Source organism: Helianthus annuus, chromosome 2, assembly GCF_002127325.2.
Source record: "Helianthus annuus cultivar XRQ/B chromosome 2, HanXRQr2.0-SUNRISE, whole genome shotgun sequence".
Lineage (NCBI taxonomy): Eukaryota > Viridiplantae > Streptophyta > Magnoliopsida > Asterales > Asteraceae > Helianthus > Helianthus annuus.
In genome coordinates, this window is record NC_035434.2 from 170,514,792 (window position 1) to 170,534,512 (window position 19,721).

Sequence of the window (19,721 nt, forward strand, 5' to 3'; positions counted from 1 at the left end):
ACAAATAGTCACATAAATACGTCAAATATTCAACTTGGAAAATTATGCCACATTTTCATATATTATTACTCTCTTTTTTCAAATGGATAATACACACACCCTCTAATCGTACTCCTAAATTTAAATTGTTCATCATGGGACTTGAACACTCAGCTTCACCAGAAGTCGAGAAGAGACACATTATATTATACATATAACAAAAGAGCAGGGCCGTCTCCGAAAATCACAAACAAAACTTTGGCCCTGTGCAAGATAAAATATTTGGGCGCTATTCGAAAATCTCAATTTAATATAAACTCATCAATCACTAAAATTTATGTGGATGCAATTTAAATAATCATTTTTAGCTAAGTTTAGGAAGTAATTTATTAATTAAAGAGAAAAATCTAGTTGATAAAATTAAGCATTAAATGTCACTAACAAAAAAAAAATGAACTAAAATAAAGAATTTGGAGATGCCTAGATTAGAACTCGGGTCTCATTGTTGTTTAAGCAAGACAGTAACCACTAGTACAAGTGCTTATTTATGTTATCTGTTGATTCAGTGCATATATATTATAATTTATATGTTGTACAACGTAAATTCTATACAAAATTAAAAGATTTGGGCTCTCAGAGGGTTTGGGCCTTGTGTCGTCGCCCGCCCCGCACCCCCTACGAGCCAGCCCTGCAAAAGAGGGTGTCTTTGGAATAGATCTAAGACACACCTTTGTTTTTTATTGTTTTTCTTTGCCAAATTTACAAAGATGTGATCCGACCCATGGTTTTTTTTATTCAACCCTTCAACTTTTAGCATTGTCATTTACACCCTCCCAACTTTTTAAAAACTTTGTAAAATGTCAAAAAAAAAAAACCCTCGAGTTTTACGTGCTTGTTTTTATATACGTATGTCAGATATAATACGTTTTCGTGCTTATTTTTATGTTATTTTTTGTTGGTCTACGTTTTCTTCATTGAAAATAACACATAAAGATGTCAAATATTCAACTTAGAAATTTATGCCACATTTTTATATACTATTACTATTATTTTTTCAAATAGATAATAGTATAATACACTCACCCTCTAATCATACTCCTAAATTTAACCTTTTGTCTATTGTGAAACTTGAACGCTCAGTTTCATGAGGAAAGACACAATTCCAATACATTGATACTGCTAGATAAAAACCTTTTATGTTAAAACTACATAATATGTCATTTTCATGACTTTAAAACATTGAAAAGTTAGGGTGTAACATATGTTTATTTAAGCTTTGACTTTTAGTATCAATCAATAACAATAATGTTCATGGCGGCTTCTAAGAAAGATGTGTATATATGTGATACCGATACAATGTGGTTTATAATACTAGACTGTTTGTTTATTTTGTGGTTCACTTTTTTGTCCCCTAAGACATGTGCAAGGGGTTGGGTATGCGAGTTGTGTTTGTCATGTATGTGGTTATTATCTATAACAATTTTCAGCCACTATCTTTATAAAAACAAAAATTAAAAAAAGGGGTCACAACTTGGAAATCTCAGCCATGTGGGTTATCAAGTAGTGATGAAACTGATCGGAGGTTACTTAAGTAATTAGCTGTTAGTAGATTGTAAATTTGTAATATTTATTATATTACTAATTTATTTAAAGAGTGAATTACAAATTTTGTCTTTTATCTTTATACTCAATTTCAGGTGATGTCTTTTGTCTTTAAAATTGATGAGTTTTGTACTTAATTTAACTCGCAAAAGTTAGACCGAAAAAGTAAAACATAAAAAAAGAATAACTAAATAGGCGTAGGACCCGCGGGTTTCGAGGGAGCTGTTAAACCGTAAAAAAAATAGACGTAAAAACTTTGAACCACACGCACGTGTTGTTAACTCGCAAAATATAGAACGAACCGTAAAATGACAAATTTGTAAAAGATGTAAAGTAGAGAGAACCAAAGTTGAAAGTGGAAAAGTGTTGGGTTAAAAATAGAAAATGTTTGTGACAAATATGTAAAAGATGAAAACTATAGGGTTAAAAGTGCAAATGATGAAAACTATGGGAGTTATATAAAAGATGAAAAGGGTTAAAAGTTTAAATGATAAAAAGTAAAAGGGTTAAAAAAAAAGAAAAATGAATAGTGTTTTAACTAACTTACTTACTCGTTAGCATGGTGTGAGATAAGGTCCTTTAACTATTAATAAAAAAAAGAAAAAAACTAAAAAAAGAAATCCGTGATTGATTCTTTGCACATGGGCCCCACTCTTTCTCCCCTCATTGTCTCAGGCCCACTAATAAAATGGCGGACCCTTCCTTTGGTGTCCCCTTTGGCTATGGTGGGATGGTGTTAAGGGGCGTTATAGGCAAAGGTGGAGGTGGACGTTAACCAACACCACTAAGCCTTATACTAGATAACTAAATGTTTGTATGGGCCCGCATGTATGAGTTCGTATTATTGTGTGTAATCACGTGCATGTGTGCATTCACATGTTCTTCAGATGTATCCATTTATCTTAAAACACTTTCACGAACATATTTTTTTTTCAAAGCGAACACAACTCATATCAACTTTTGTAGAAACAATGTGTTCGCTACATAATATAGCAAACATGCTCGCGCGAATGAAGGGTTTTCTCTAAACTCGCGAACTCATGGCGAGTTCGTAAAACCAACATTTTTTTAGTATAGAATCACATTCATGAACCCAACTTGTTTCCTTTTCATAATGTTCACAAATTAAATGCTCAACCAACAAAATATCTACCTTCAAGGTGTCCCATATGGTCTAATCACTCATGTTGCTATTCTATGACCTTAAGACAATGAATTCAATGTATTTGAACAAAAATTATGAAACCAACAAAACCCAAGGGTATATTATATGACTATTTGTACATGAGGTGCCACATAAAAGTTACAACAAGATTGTAGCCTTTAACTCACTCTTGGAATTATTATTCAATATCTATTCTTTAACTTGATCCCGGGCTCAGCGCAAGCGATGAAACTCCGGGAACAACTTTGGGCGCGTTCGTGATCTCTTCCAAAGACACGACAACCTCAGCCATTGTGGGCCTAAGTTTGGAATCGTTATGGAGACATTTTAGTGCAAGTGCAGCCACGGCTTGTGCACCTTTCTTTGAGTACCGACCACCTAACCGTGTGTCCATAATTCTAAAAACCCCTCTATTTTCATTTAGAAACGGTTTCACCCATTCGACTAATGTCTCTTCTACACCCCCGGCTCTCTCGTCAGCAATTGCTCGTCGTCCTGACAATAACTCCAGTAGGACCACTCCAAAACTGTACACGTCGTTATTTATAGTCAAGTGACCTGTACACCAAACCCATCAATGCATCAAAAATATTATCCAAACATCATTACATCAAAGTATTTTAACATGTGGTCAAATACTACCACAATGGTCTTGTTGACTATGTCAAAGTCAAACCATAATGAAAAGTATGGCTAAACATTAATATTTGTCAAAGTTTTTAACCATGTGGTCACATACTACCATAATGATCAAATTTCTCAAAACATATAACTAGGCATTAGAACATGTGTAGTGGTGGAACAAAATAATGCCCCCACCATGGGGCATTATTCGACACGTGTCATCCTAGTCAGCATGGGGCATTATTGCAAAAGTGGTGTAGTGGGCATAATGCCTAATAATGCCCGTTCCAATCATTAAAAAAAAGGAAAGTAGTTGCGGCTAGTCAAAGTCCTCCTCATTGGCTAGTCAAAGTCCTCCTCACATTCCATTGGCCACATGCAGTTGCCTTCCAACCATTTCAGCGTTATAAAGAAAACGCCGACAACAAAATTTTCCAAAAAAAAAGCCCGGAAACGCCGGGTGTAATGGGGTGGGGGGTGTTATCCGGCGTTTTTTTTTTTTTTTTAATTTTTTTAAAAAAAAAAGCCCCTACGGGTGGTCTTAGACATACCAATTATTTATCATCTAGATTTTGACTTTTTGTGGTCAAACTAATAACTCTTCAACATTAAATTGGTACTTAATAATACCAATGATGTTGCTAATGAGGCCAAACTTTAAAGCGAAAAGTATGACCAATCGTCCGAATTCGTCAAACATACAATTAAATATAAAAAACACGTTGAATTCGAACTTGAAAAGCAGTCAATTTGACCTCAAAAGTCAAGCCATCGTTTGTAAAATTTTACCTGTGGCTACGTATTCTGGAGCTGCATAACCGCTGGTTCCCACAACTCGGGTTGAGACATGTGTGTTATCTCCTACCGGCCCGTTTCTTGCTAACCCGAAATCCGAAAGTCTTGCATTAAATTCCTGTATTTTATCAAAAATAAAAAATAGAGTTAATTGCCATTTTAGTCCCTGTGGTTTGGGTCATTTTGCCAGTTTAGTCCAAAGGTTTCATTTTTAACATCTGGATCCAAAAAGGTTTCATCGTTGCCATTTTAGTCCAACTGACTTAACTCCATCCATATCTGTTAAGTCTGCCAAGGGCATTTTTGTCATTTCATTTTTCTTTTTATTAACCACTTTTTCTATATTGCTTTTTCTTTTAAATGAAATGACAAAAATGCCCTTGGCAGACTTAACAAATATGGATGGAGTTAAGTCAGATGGACCAAAATGGCAACGATGAAACCTTTTTGGATCCAGATGTTAAAAATGAAACCTTTGGACTAAACTGGCAAAATGGCCCAAACCACATGGACTAAAATGGCAATTAACTCTAAAAAATATATAAGAATCAGTCAAACATAGTAGTTTAAACTTTTATGCAATTTTCCCAAAAATTATAAATCTTTTTAGCATACCGAACTTAGGAGGATATTAGATGCCTTCAAATCGCGATAAATAATACTTGGTTCCTTACTATGCAAGAAAGATAATCCATGAGCTACATCAATGGCAATGCGCATTCTTGTGGCCCAAGGTATAGGTTCAACACCTTCTGCAAGTAACCGAATAATCATGTTAACTTAAAACGAAAGATTTAAACCAGCGCTTTATCGTTGCAGCCATGGAAAACATGTTACTTCTAAACAAATGATTTTCTAAACACCCTTTTGGCATGTATTCGTATACAAGAAGCCTGCTTTCGTATTCTTGACAGTAGCCGATAAGTTTAACGAGATTTTTGTGACGAAGCTTGCCCATGAAATCAACTTCAGTCTGCAAATTACAAGAATTGAAGAATAATGATACAAATTTAGTCTTTCTTGTTTTCTAGCAAATGATGATACCAAAAAAAAAAAGAGTAAACTGCCATTTTGGTCTTTGAGGTTTGGTCACTTTTGCCATTTTAGTCCAAAACTCAAACCTTTTGCATCTGGGTCCCTGTGGTTTCAGTTTTATTGCCATTTTGGTCCAAAAATGAAATCAGGTCATATTTATCTTATAAAATCCTGCTATTTTGTCCTTTTCCGCAGGGGCAAAATGATCATTTCTTTTTTATAAATAATACTATATTTTGTAAGACAAATATGACCTGATTTGCCCCTAAGGAAAATGACAAAATTGTAGGATTTTATAAGACAAATATGACCTGATTTCATTTTTTGACCAAAATGACAATAAAACTGAAACCACAGGGACCCAGATGCAAAAGGTTTGAGTTTTGGACTAAAACGACAAAAGTGACCAAACCTCAGGGACCAAAATGGCAGTTTACTCAAAAAAAAATAGAGAATGGTAAATACATCAATCAAAATTCAAAATGTAATATAACTTTGTTTTTTTCAACATACGAATTTATTTACATTTACTTTTGTATTAAATTTACCAACTTTCTTATACATAAGCTTATATAAAAATAAATGTTTTCGCACACTTTAACAATTAGAACGTATTCAACTACACGTTCTAACTGTTAAAGTGTGTGCCTCGCAACCAAAATGTTAACGTATAAGTTACATTTTGACACAAACAACCAAAGAAAATGTTACTTACAAGCCATTCTCTATGACCTTGATGACTTTCAGCTTTCAAACATTTAACTGCCACCACAAGTCCGGTACCGGGTTTGGCCGGAGCAAAAGTGGTTTCATCAATCCACCCTTTATACACCCGGCCAAACCCGCCTTCTCCGATGAGACTATCCGACCGGAAATTCTTTGTAGCAGTCTTCAGATCACTCAACGTGAACGCCTTCAGGTTATTAGTGATCGGAAAACTTTCATCTTTAGACACTTTTGAAGCTTTCTTGATTTTCTTCTTACTTGCTTCTTGATTTCTTTCCCTTTGGTTAATAGCTTCCTCTGTTATAACAAGATTTTTGATAAAATCACAAACCCAGATCATATTTGTTGAGAAAGATTATAAAGTTATGATTTTTAATTATAAATTTTCAAAAAATCATAAACCCATGTCATAATTAGTAAAAAAGATTGTAAAGTTTTGATTTTTATTGAAAAAGAGAGCATTTGCATCCTCTGTAACAACAAGATTTTCAGTAAAATCACAAACCCAGATCAAATTTGCTGATAAAGATTAAAAAGTTTTGATTTTTAATTAAAAAATTTAATAAAATCATAAAACCCATGTCATAATTGGTAAAAAAGATTGTAAAGTTTTGATTTTTATTAAAAAAAGAGAGCATATGCATCCTCTGTAACAACAAGATTTTCAATAAAATCACAAACCCAGATCATATTTGTTGAGAAAGATTATAAAGTTTTGATTTTTAATTATAAATTTTAATAAAATCATAAACCCAGATCATAACTGGTAAAAAAGATTGTAAAGTTTTGATTTTTAATGAAAAATTTTGATAAAATGACAAACCCAGATCATATTTATTCATAAAGATTGTAAAGTTTTGATTTTTATTGAGAAAGAGAGCATATGCATCCTCTGTAACAGCAAGATTTTCAAGAAAATCACAAACCCAGATCAAATTTGTTAAAAAAGATTGTGAAGTTTTGATTTTTGTTGAAAAGAGAGCTTACTCATTAACTGTGAGGAAGAAACATGAGCAACATTTGCAGGTTTTCCGACACAGAGACCCATTTGATGATTAGGGTTTTGGTGTTGAAGCATGATCAGGAACAGAGCAATTTGGGGTATATATTGGTGGCGGGTTTGGGAGTTCTTTTTTGAATATTCTGCATTTTTAGTCAAATACTAATAGTTTTATCCTTCGTATTATTAATTAGGCTGGGGTGTGGTTTAAAGCCCCTAGGGATAGTGTCACGTCAAAGTTATATTAGGGCCATGTCACTTAGGGGTTTTAAAGCCCTCTCTTTAAATTGCATGCAACGGTTTAAAGTCCCTGATTAAATAAAATAAAAAAAAATAATAAAGAGCAAAAGATTTGACTAGTTGAAAAAAATGGGCCCCACCTGCACCCCTCTTTAGTGCTTGTTACTACAATGGAGCCCTCTCTATGGCGCCCAGGGAATGGTTATGGGGCGCTAAAGTTGATGATTTGGCCAGGGGCGCTATATCACACCCCCTGGCCTTATGAATGCATATGATTTTTATTTTTTATTTTTTAATGGCTTCGTATTCAGGCACAGTGGCATATCTTTCATAGCTCACGTATACATTCATACCTTAGACGAAATTACAACTGTGTATTATTAGTTTGACATTCGAGGATGACGCCAAACCGTTCCAGGAGAAAACAGACTGGCTCGCAAAACTCCCTGGCTTGCCTTTTAGAAAAAATTCGTTGACAACAAGATTTGAACCTCAGTCTCCCCTTAGAGAGAGTTAGATAGACACATAGTGCCGCTAGAACAGAATACCTTTGGTTGTATATAGTAATTGTCATTTTAGTGTACGAGGGTTAGCCAAAAATGCTACTTTAATCCAAACAGTTTTTTGAGTAAATTTCGTCCTTTATGTTAACACCTTTTTTCAGACGGTGTTTTCTGGTGATAAAGTTAACAAGTTTTGTACTTAACGTTTCAAAATCTTGTATTATTTTAAACTAAATTAGGCCAAACATAATAGACTAAAATGATAATTTACTTGGTTGGATAAGATTATTGTTTGTCTTAAACGTATTCTAGTTTTCTTTTGCATTTATTATGGTAGTTTTATATACGGTTTGGTTTGTATCTTAATTTCAGTCTTGTGGGATTAATATTATACAAATACATATAGGCATTTAATTACTTTTCAAAAAATATATATATATATATATATATATATATATATATATATATATATATATATATATATATATATATATATATAGGCATTTAATTATATTATCACTCTATAGTTTTCGTCATCAATTTGGTCAATTTTTTGGTCGAATTTAATGAGCATTTGATAATGTTATATAAATTTTATATATGCACGTTCTTAAATATAATTTAATTCGGCAGTTGTATTTTTTTTAAAGTATTGTGATTTAGACTGTCATAAAAGCAAAATTTTAACTCGTAACATGTAATAAGTAAGATCGTGTTATGTAATCCACATGAATTTAAAAAGGATAGGGACTGAAATGACTCTTTGTTTGAGGCTATGTTATTAGAAACGCAAAAGGCGCTCCGTGTATCAATAACGATGAGCATCCATCAAGACGCTCAAGCAAAGATTCTGGCCAATTTATGGTTAGGTATCGCGCAAATTCCGGCCATATCCAAAGAAAAAAGAGGTTGATGAGAGATTGAGAGGAGAGCATTATAGAGACAAAAGAATGTGTAGAAACATGATAAATTAAATAAGATGAATTGTTTCTTTTATGACTAAAAGTGATGTATTTTTGGTATGGGATGCAACACCTCTAATATACACTTATCGTGAATAGCAAATTTGACGATGTTTAGAGTAACACAAAGACTGGAGGGTGTGGGGGCGTCACCCGGCCACCTCATCACCGATAGCGCCCCACCGGCGCCATCACCCACACCGTGGCTGTTAAACCGGGGCGCCATGGAGTTGTCCGCCACCATGGTAGCGCCTAGATGGAGATATTCAGGTGGGGCTTACTTGCTAAAAACCAAAATCTTTTTTTTTTTATTTTGTTTAATAGGGGCTTCATCCACACCATGCAAATTAAAGGGGGCTCCATGGCTAAGGTGGATCCTAGTTGACGTTGGCGTGGCCTGATACCTAGGGGGCTCCAACCACACCCTCCAGCCTAATATACCGAGTTGTTTATGACAAAAAGGTTACCTAATTTTGAATTTTAAAATGTCTATAGTTAGGTTATTATTTTTTTAATTTATATTTTAAATATTTACAAGTCTATTATATATTTTTTACTTTTCTTATCCGTGTGCTTTCTTTATCTTGGGTCTTGTTTTTAAACAATTTATTTATGCCTAGACTCAATGCTGACCCTTTACATCTTGAGTACGTTTTGTGACTCATAAAACTACGATTTGAATAAATGAAGCAAAATGGTATGGATATCATCATATATTTTAAAAGTAGGTACATACTTGATATTTTATTTTAATAATAAAAACGTGATATTATGTATTTTTAAAATAATAATTTATGTAATTATTTCATATATGCATGTGCACCCACTAATATATACATAGAAATGAATTATGGGTTGATTATGTGTAGTAGAGATGAATATAAGTGGATGATTCTGCTGATGGTACGATAATACTTCAGTGGTCTGTCAGTGATTCAAATTGTCGTTAAAAAAAGAAAGAAAGATAGTATAAGGCCGGAGGGTATGGAGGGCGCCACTGTGTCACCTCAATGCCAATACCCCCCCCCCTCTCCGGTGCCACCACCCATACCCTGCAAGTTAAACCGGGGCGCCATGCTTCCTTCACCACCATGTTAATGAACGATTTTTGATTTGATCGAGGGGAGATGGTCAGCTTAAAGGGGGCGCTATAATTAAAGGGGGGCTTTATCCTACATCGTACAATTTGGGGGGGGGGGGGGCTTAAGGTCCCCTGTGTGACGTGGCGCTGAGGTGACATAATAAAGCCTCTAGGGCTTTTATCCCACACCATCCAACCTAATATCGGATCGTTAAAAAAGATAGTATAATATCTAATATCACTGAAACTTAATTGTAAAAAATGTTGATAAAATATGTGTGTATATATATAATTAGTGTAAATATCAAATATAAATGGGTCTTAACATAAGAAATGAAAGAAGACTTTTTTATTTTTATTGATTTTTTTCCATCTACTTTAAAATGATATTTAGTTGGATAGTGAAAAAATAATTGTGTATTTACTCTAGTAGAGTAATTATGTGTAATTATACACAATTTTTTTTAGATTTTATCACTAAAATACATGTTTGACAAAATATAAAAAAAAATAAAAAAAAATAAGAAAATCTCTCATTCATATCTTACGTTTGATATATTAAACGCAGTTGTACAATTTATGTTAAGCCCACTTATAAAGTAACCTTACTCTTCATGTAATGATTTACTCTGCATCTAATGATATATCAACTGTTTTAGCTGCTTTTATATTTTTTTCTAAGAAATCCAGTTCGTGTTTCGATTCGTGTCCAATAAAATGCACAACTTATCCATTTAGTAGTAAAACTATTACGTACACGTTTCATTTTCTTCATAAAGAAATGTCTGTTTTAATCTGATTTGGGACCGGACCCAATCAAAAACCAAATAAATGATAATAGTGGTAGTCTGTGAAACGTGTGGGCTTTTAATCAGTATTGATTTGATTCGTTATATTACCGGTATGATATGATGCTATTTACACTTGGTATAATAATCAACACGTGTTTTACGTGCCCATAATTTGCAACAAAAGAAAGTGTTCGATCTTCACTTTTCTTCCACTTGATCATGTACAACCCTAGGTTTTCATCCCTTTACGTGAAGGTATATAAAACACGTGTTATTAGCAAAATCTAAGTGAGAGGGTATATTAAATCCGAGCCAAATCAAATTAACAATCAAAAAACCAATGCAAGAAAAAAAATCTGGCTTTAACATACCCAACGCCCAACCTGACGTAGGGTACACCCAACCTTGGTGTTTGGGCAAATATAGATCACATGGCTTGGGGCATAAGGCTTTGTAGGCCGGCGTGGGGTATGCCCATGGCTTTAACGTACCGTACGCCCTTACTGCTCATTTTTATCATTTCGTAGTGTATAACACATCCACAATTAATACTACGCTTCACTCTTTCATGTTAAGCAACCGTGACACTCCTAACAATCAAATAAATAATAAATACATCATGGTAACACCTTTAGTTCACGCTTATTGTCATGTAACTAAGTCAATGAATATTAAAACTTGTGAATACATAAAAGATATGCATATGGGTCATACTACTTACAAATTCCATTAATACCATATACGTGCTACATAACCATTCACACAAACGGGTTTCGCTACTTGTGACCTCAACATATCACACGATTAGGTCACACCATTCTTTTACTCCAACGTTAATTTATACGAACGGGTGAGACTACTTGTGACTCTAGTGCATACAATATTAAGTTAACAAATCCTACTATTGATACAAAACTAGATTAGAACCCCGTGTATTACACGAGTTGAATAAATGTAATTTTATATATTAAATAATAAAAAGTTATATCTTTATTAACCTTGTATGTTGTGTGAGATAAATAAATGTAATTTTATATATCAAATAATAAAAAAAGTTATATCTTTAAAAACCATGTGTATTACACAGATTAAATAAATGTAATTTTGTATGCTAAATATTAAAAACGTTGTATCTTTAAAAAAAACACGTGTGTATCGGGTTGAATAAATCTACCAAATAATAAAAAATTACATCCTTAAAAACCCCGTATATTACACGTGTTGAATAGATCTAAAAAAATGTTATATCTTTAAAAACAATGTGTATTAAACATATTAAATAAATGTAATTTTGTATATTGAATACTAAAAACGTCGTATCTTTAAAAAACCCGTGTATAGTCGGGTTGAAAAATCTACCTAATAATAAAAAAAATCCTAAATAAATGTAATTTTGTATATTAAATACTAAAAACGTCGTATCTTTAAAAAACTTGTGTATAGTCGGGCTGAAAAATCTACCAAATAAAAAAATATATCCTTAAAAACCCCGCATTTTACACGAGTTGAATAAACATAATTTTGTATACCAAATAATAAAAACAAGTTATATTTTTAATAAATTAGAATAACATTTAATATTAATTTATTATTTATATATTTAATATAAGATAAGTAGACAAAAAAGGTATTTGTTTTAAAAATATATTAAATTATCAATTTAGATTTGAGGATAATATTTTATTAAATACAATGACACTCTTATATCGTATTAATCTATTTCGATATTGCCTTTATCCTCATTAATAATATCTTTATCATTAATTAATATCAATATATATTTGGCCATATATATAAGTGATCTTAACACACAAATAATTATTAATCTATTTGTATCTAACTTATAATAAAAGACTCTAAATAGTGACACATGACATTCTCTCCTTCAACCTTATAATTTTATTTATATTTTTTAATAATTTTCTTTTAATATTAATATTAATTAATAACCAATATATACATATCACTTATTTTTATCCTTATTTTTATCAAAAAATAATAAATAATTTTAATGTTGCAATTTAGACCCTTTGTTTTTTACTTTTAACCCAAAGTTTTTCATCTTTTACAATTTAATCCCAACACTTTTTTATTTTCAATTTTGGCCCACCATACTTTTCATCTTTCCCAAGTTTTTCGTTTCGTTCTAAATTTTGTGAGTTAACGCACTGCAACGTGCGTGTGGGGTTCAACATTTTTTCGTATATTTTTTCCCGTTTGACTAGCCCATCGCGTCACATCTATTTTTCTGCGTTTGACAAGTTCGTTCAACACACGGGTCCTGGATGGACTTAGTTATTTTTTTCTATGTTTTACGTTTCGGTTTAATTTCTCAGCAACGGGCGTGTGTGATTCAAAGATTTTACGTCTGCTTTTCGCTCGGCGTTATTTTTCCCGTTTTTATTTATTTTGTTTTTACGAGCTTTTCCGGTGTTGGTGGTCGCTAACAATGGTATAGTATTGCTACTATTTAACACAATTTTATGACAAACGCTGCAACGCAGGGGTTTAGTATAATATTAATATTGACGATTGTGTGTGTAAACGGATTACATTATATATATTCAAACCGTGCAATAAACATGTTTATTCAATCCATACAAATTACAATGCACATGTTTTTAAAGATGTAACTTTTTATTATATAATATATAAAATAATATTTATTTAACCCGTGTAATACACGAGGTTCTAACCTAGTATTAAACTATACTAAACCCATAATGGTTATTTCTAAAAGAAAATAATCTAACCAACAAATCTATACTATATAATAAAAGAAACCATGTTTGGGACATATGACGCTCTATGAGGCGTTCTTAATTATTTTTCTAAACATTTATTATGGAAATTCAATTATTGATAATATTAAATTTAAAATTTGTAGAAGAGATTTTAATGATAAAGACAAATATAACTGATAATAATATAATAATTATTATAATCATGTATTAGTTATTAAAATCTAAAAAAATATAATAGCGTTTTAAATATTGATAAAGATAAATATTTTATTTAATTGGTAGTTTGAGTAAATTGCCATTTTAGCCCCTGATTTTTGTCCAAATTGTCATTTTAGTCCAAATAGTTTTTTCTCCTCTGGGTCCCTGACTTTTCCTTTTTTTCTTTTCCATTTTGATCACATTGTCTAACTTAGTCTAGAAAGCAGGTTATAATCAGGGGTATTTTTGGCATGGCAAATTGGATTTAAATAATCCCAACTTGCTCAATTTGGCCGATAATAATCCTAACTCAGTTATTGGCCGATAATAATCCGAACTGGTCCACTTTTGGCCGATAATAGTCCGCCGTTAAAAATAGCGTAACAGAGTTAAGCTTTTTACCGAATTACAAACCGATGTTTTATGGAATTTGATCAAAACGGGGATACGATTCGATTTATATAAAACTTACCTCGAAACGGTGCTTCAAACGACTTGATTTTTGTTAATTGGAAGTTTAAACACCCGAATTGAAGCACCATTTTCGTCGTTTGGGGCAGTATTTTCGAGGCAAATTTTATATCGATCAACTCGTATCATCGTTCTGATCAAAATCCATAAAACATCGGTTTGTAATTCGGAAAAAAGCTTAACTCCGTTAAGCTATTTTTAACGGCGGACTATTATCGGCCAAAAGTGGACCAGTTCGGATTATTATCGGCCAATAGCTGAGTTAGGATTATTATCGGCCAAATTGAGCAAGTTGGGATTATTTAAATCCAATTTGCCTTTTGGCATTAAACTATTACGAGGTTTATAAATTATGTTGTAAACTACCCCTGGTTATCACTACACAACAGTTATGCCAAAAATACCCCTTGTTATAACCAGATTTTTAGAATGAGTTAGGCAATGCGATCAAAATGGCAAGAAAATGGAAAAGTCAGGGACCCGGAGGAGAAAAAAAACTAGTTGGACTAAAACGACAATTTAAAACAAACCTCAGGGACTAAAATGACAATTTACTCTTGGTAGTTGTAATTGTTTTTATATTTTGATGATAAGGACAAAGATAACTGATACTCACATATTAAAATGAAAATATTTATTTTAATCAACTGTTTTGTTAAAAGGATTTATTCAATACACGTAGAACATATATATTTTTTATACATGTGGTATATTTAGAATCATACTTCTAATAAAGGATCACATTATCCCGTTTTACACTCCAATGAAATAATAATATTAAATCCTAATATCCAGCTTATCTCTTGTATGTTTAATATTTTTTACTAAAATATTTCTTTTATTTTTTTCTATGCTAATTATCCAACATTAGGTAATACTTAAGTTTCTAACCTAATAATAAATAAAAAAAAAACAAAGTAAAATGTTACAAACCATGTAATACACAACTCTCTAACCTAATAAAAAATAAAGTGAGATGTTACAATAAGTAAATATTACCTCAAAGTTTATTTTGTTAGAAAACACATCTTGATGACTAAATGTGTTAACGATTACTTTATTCGTGTAAGACATGTGTTTATTCAAATTGTGCAATATACGAGTTTTTAAAAGATGTAACTATTTTATTACTTAGTATATCAAATTATATTTATTCAACCCGTGTAATACACGAGGTTCTAACATAGTAAAAAATATATACGAATTGACATGCATGTTCTAAATCTACGGAGACAAAACCTTTGACAAGTAAAATAATTTTCAAATTCAGAATACCAAATTTCAAGTCAATTTTTAAAACCCATACCAGACTTCTACTTTATCAAAAAAACTATTTATATATATTTAAGCATATGATAAATAAATATAGATGAAACATAATCCCTTCTTTCGGGCTTGTATTCATTTGTTTTCTTGTCATAAAAAGCTCAACCGATCTAACCCATATAAAGCCTTGAAATAAGGTCACATTCCATTCAATACTAAAATCATAAGTTGCTCCCTAATTACAATTTAACTTTCATTTATAACCCTTTCTTATATTTATAAATATACTTATTATTCTATCCAATAAAACAACTCTTCATATTCCAATATATTATTCAACGTTAATTAGTATATAAACATTTAATGGCTAAACTAATATCTTAGGTCTAGAGTACCTCAAAAGTGGAAAAAGAAAAAAGAAGTTTAGCTGGCTCAATCATCCAAACCACTAAGATTATTTTATTTGATTTAGTGTTTGGACTAATTTTAGAAACATGTTATTAAAGTTTTAACAAATCCTTAATCCACCCAAAACATATCCCAATGTACTTAGGCTACTAAGGCTACACGGTATCGTCCCGTCCTCCACCCGGCGCCGCCACCGTGTCACCGTCCATCCACGCCGCCCCCCTCCGTCCCCCCCTCCGTCCCGTCCTCTTCGTCCATTTTTCGCCGTTTGCGACGGAGCAAACAGGTGGGCCCCCCTCTGCGACGACCGTCCTCCCACGCCGCCGCCCCCGTCTTCATCCCCTCCTCCCACGACGCCCGTCACCATACCGGAAAGCCTAAGTTTTGGAAGTTTCTAGATGTCCCAAAATGATTCACATGTCAGTTTGGGTTTAACGTAGTGTAGATTGATCATTTTGTTATATAGTGTGTTTTGGTTTGTTGCTTGGTTCAGTTTTCGTGCTTGGACGTGTTTTAATGAAGTTCTCGTTTAAAAAAACATATTAAGCACAAAGTATTTATCAATTTGGGGTTACCTTTTATGGTATATAATGATGTACTCATGTACCTGTATAGAGAATGAAAAAGCATGCCAACAATTTACAAGGTATACAAATATATTATTTTTTTTAAATTGTTGAGCATTTAGCGCAAAAGATATGGCATACAATACAAATTTAAACCGTATAATATTTATTTACTCTATTGGTAATAGTTAAACACAATAACATGAATAAATCAAACTAACATTTCAATGTTTCTAAACGCTTTTTTATCAACCCATTTACACCTCTTTTTATACTATATATAAAATAATTACAAAAGACATTTGTTAAAATATAGTTTTTCAAAATCATGAAGTCTTACAATTGGACACAACAACTACACATGTTAAAATTGTTTGTCCATAAGACTATCAGTATATCTAATGGTTCCACACCCAAGGGCGTGAATCATCCAAGTTATGCTTAGGGCATGTTTGGCTAAGCTTATTTAAGTCAAAAAAGACTTTTGAGAAAAAGACTTTTGGGAAAATTACTTTTTGAAAAGGAGTTTTTTAAAATAGTGTTTGAATTAGCTTATGGGGTGGAAAAAGCCAATAAGTCAATAAGTTGTTTTTTAAAAAGTGTTTGGCTTAGCTTATTGATGTAAAATGACTAAAAGGGGCATTCTTTCATAAGGGGTGTTGAAAAATAAGGGGTATATTGGTAATTTGTTGTTTGAAAAGCTATAAGCTGATCAAGAAGTCACAATCTCTTAACTTTTCAAAACTACTTTTCCTTTATATCAAAAAGTCATTTTAAAAATCACTTTTCCATTTGCCAAACATTAAAAACTGCTTATTGGCTTTTTGATAAGTCAGTAAGCCAATAAGTTGGTTGGAAAAGCTTAGCCAAACATGCCCTTAGATAACACAACTTTTACAAGTTCTTGAGTATGAATGAGACTGTAACACTGCATAGGAGGGAGTGCGGATGGCCGTTAGCCTACTAACACCTGAATGGGCTTAGGGTGAAGGATGTGACAAGTTTGGTCGATGGGCCTTCGACATAATGGCGGTCACACTCTAAATGTAATTCCTCGACACAGTCTAAAGCAATAGATTGAAATAAGGTTGTCAACGAGCTGATGCGAGTTGCTCGGTTCAGTTTTCGTGCTTGGACGTGTTTTAATGAAGTTCTCGTTTAAAAAAACATATTAAGCACAAAGTATTTATCAATTTGGGGTTACCTTTTATGGTATATAATGATGTACTCATGTACCTGTATAGAGAATGAAAAAGCATGCCAACAATTTACAAGGTATACAAATATATTATTTTTTTTAAATTGTTGAGCATTTAGCGCAAAAGATATGGCATACAATACAAATTTAAACCGTATAATATTTATTTACTCTATTGGTAATAGTTAAACACAATAACATGAATAAATCAAACTAACATTTCAATGTTTCTAAACGCTTTTTTATCAACCCATTTACACCTCTTTTTATACTATATATAAAATAATTACAAAAGACATTTGTTAAAATATAGTTTTTCAAAATCATGAAGTCTTACAATTGGACACAACAACTACACATGTTAAAATTGTTTGTCCATAAGACTATCAGTATATCTAATGGTTCCACACCCAAGGGCGTGAATCATCCAAGTTATGCTTAGGGCATGTTTGGCTAAGCTTATTTAAGTCAAAAAAGACTTTTGAGAAAAAGACTTTTGGGAAAATTACTTTTTGAAAAGGAGTTTTTTAAAATAGTGTTTGAATTAGCTTATGGGGTGGAAAAAGCCAATAAGTCAATAAGTTGTTTTTTAAAAAGTGTTTGGCTTAGCTTATTGATGTAAAATGACTAAAAGGGGCATTCTTTCATAAGGGGTGTTGAAAAATAAGGGGTATATTGGTAATTTGTTGTTTGAAAAGCTATAAGCTGATCAAGAAGTCACAATCTCTTAACTTTTCAAAACTACTTTTCCTTTATATCAAAAAGTCATTTTAAAAATCACTTTTCCATTTGCCAAACATTAAAAACTGCTTATTGGCTTTTTGATAAGTCAGTAAGCCAATAAGTTGGTTGGAAAAGCTTAGCCAAACATGCCCTTAGATAACACAACTTTTACAAGTTCTTGAGTATGAATGAGACTGTAACACTGCATAGGAGGGAGTGCGGATGGCCGTTAGCCTACTAACACCTGAATGGGCTTAGGGTGAAGGATGTGACAAGTTTGGTCGATGGGCCTTCGACATAATGGCGGTCACACTCTAAATGTAATTCCTCGACACAGTCTAAAGCAATAGATTGAAATAAGGTTGTCAACGAGCTGATGCGAGTTGCTCGGTTCAGTTTTCGTGCTTGGACGTGTTTTAATGAAGTTCTCGTTTAAAAAAACATATTAAGCACAAAGTATTTATCAATTTGGGGTTACCTTTTATGGTATATAATGATGTACTCATGTACCTGTATAGAGAATGAAAAAGCATGCCAACAATTTACAAGGTATACAAATATATTATTTTTTTTAAATTGTTGAGCATTTAGCGCAAAAGATATGGCATACAATACAAATTTAAACCGTATAATATTTATTTACTCTATTGGTAATAGTTAAACACAATAACATGAATAAATCAAACTAACATTTCAATGTTTCTAAACGCTTTTTTATCAACCCATTTACACCTCTTTTTATACTATATATAAAATAATTACAAAAGACATTTGTTAAAATATAGTTTTTCAAAATCATGAAGTCTTACAATTGGACACAACAACTACACATGTTAAAATTGTTTGTCCATAAGACTATCAGTATATCTAATGGTTCCACACCCAAGGGCGTGAATCATCCAAGTTATGCTTAGGGCATGTTTGGCTAAGCTTATTTAAGTCAAAAAAGACTTTTGAGAAAAAGACTTTTGGGAAAATTACTTTTTGAAAAGGAGTTTTTTAAAATAGTGTTTGAATTAGCTTATGGGGTGGAAAAAGCCAATAAGTCAATAAGTTGTTTTTTAAAAAGTGTTTGGCTTAGCTTATTGATGTAAAATGACTAAAAGGGGCATTCTTTCATAAGGGGTGTTGAAAAATAAGGGGTATATTGGTAATTTGTTGTTTGAAAAGCTATAAGCTGATCAAGAAGTCACAATCTCTTAACTTTTCAAAACTACTTTTCCTTTATATCAAAAAGTCATTTTAAAAATCACTTTTCCATTTGCCAAACATTAAAAACTGCTTATTGGCTTTTTGATAAGTCAGTAAGCCAATAAGTTGGTTGGAAAAGCTTAGCCAAACATGCCCTTAGATAACACAACTTTTACAAGTTCTTGAGTATGAATGAGACTGTAACACTGCATAGGAGGGAGTGCGGATGGCCGTTAGCCTACTAACACCTGAATGGGCTTAGGGTGAAGGATGTGACAAGTTTGGTCGATGGGCCTTCGACATAATGGCGGTCACACTCTAAATGTAATTCCTCGACACAGTCTAAAGCAATAGATTGAAATAAGGTTGTCAACGAGCTGATGCGAGTTGCTCGGTTCAGTTTTCGTGCTTGGACGTGTTTTAATGAAGTTCTCGTTTAAAAAAACATATTAA

General features: G+C 32.4%; 1 protein-coding gene across 1 annotated transcript; it reads right to left on the minus strand.

Annotated features, from left to right (window-relative positions):
- Positions 1 to 2,804: 2,804 nt before the first annotated feature.
- LOC110927182 (probable serine/threonine-protein kinase PBL3) lies at positions 2,805 to 7,063 on the minus strand. The gene is made up of 6 exons (XM_022170803.2): positions 6,914 to 7,063; positions 5,916 to 6,223; positions 5,003 to 5,138; positions 4,781 to 4,917; positions 4,160 to 4,283; positions 2,805 to 3,304 (listed from the first exon to the last, which is right to left on the minus strand). The coding sequence occupies exons 1-6, from the start codon at positions 7,002 to 7,004 to the stop codon at positions 2,943 to 2,945; spliced, it is 1,158 nt and encodes a 385-aa protein (XP_022026495.1). The 5' UTR covers positions 7,005 to 7,063; the 3' UTR covers positions 2,805 to 2,942.
- Positions 7,064 to 19,721: the final 12,658 nt, after the last annotated feature.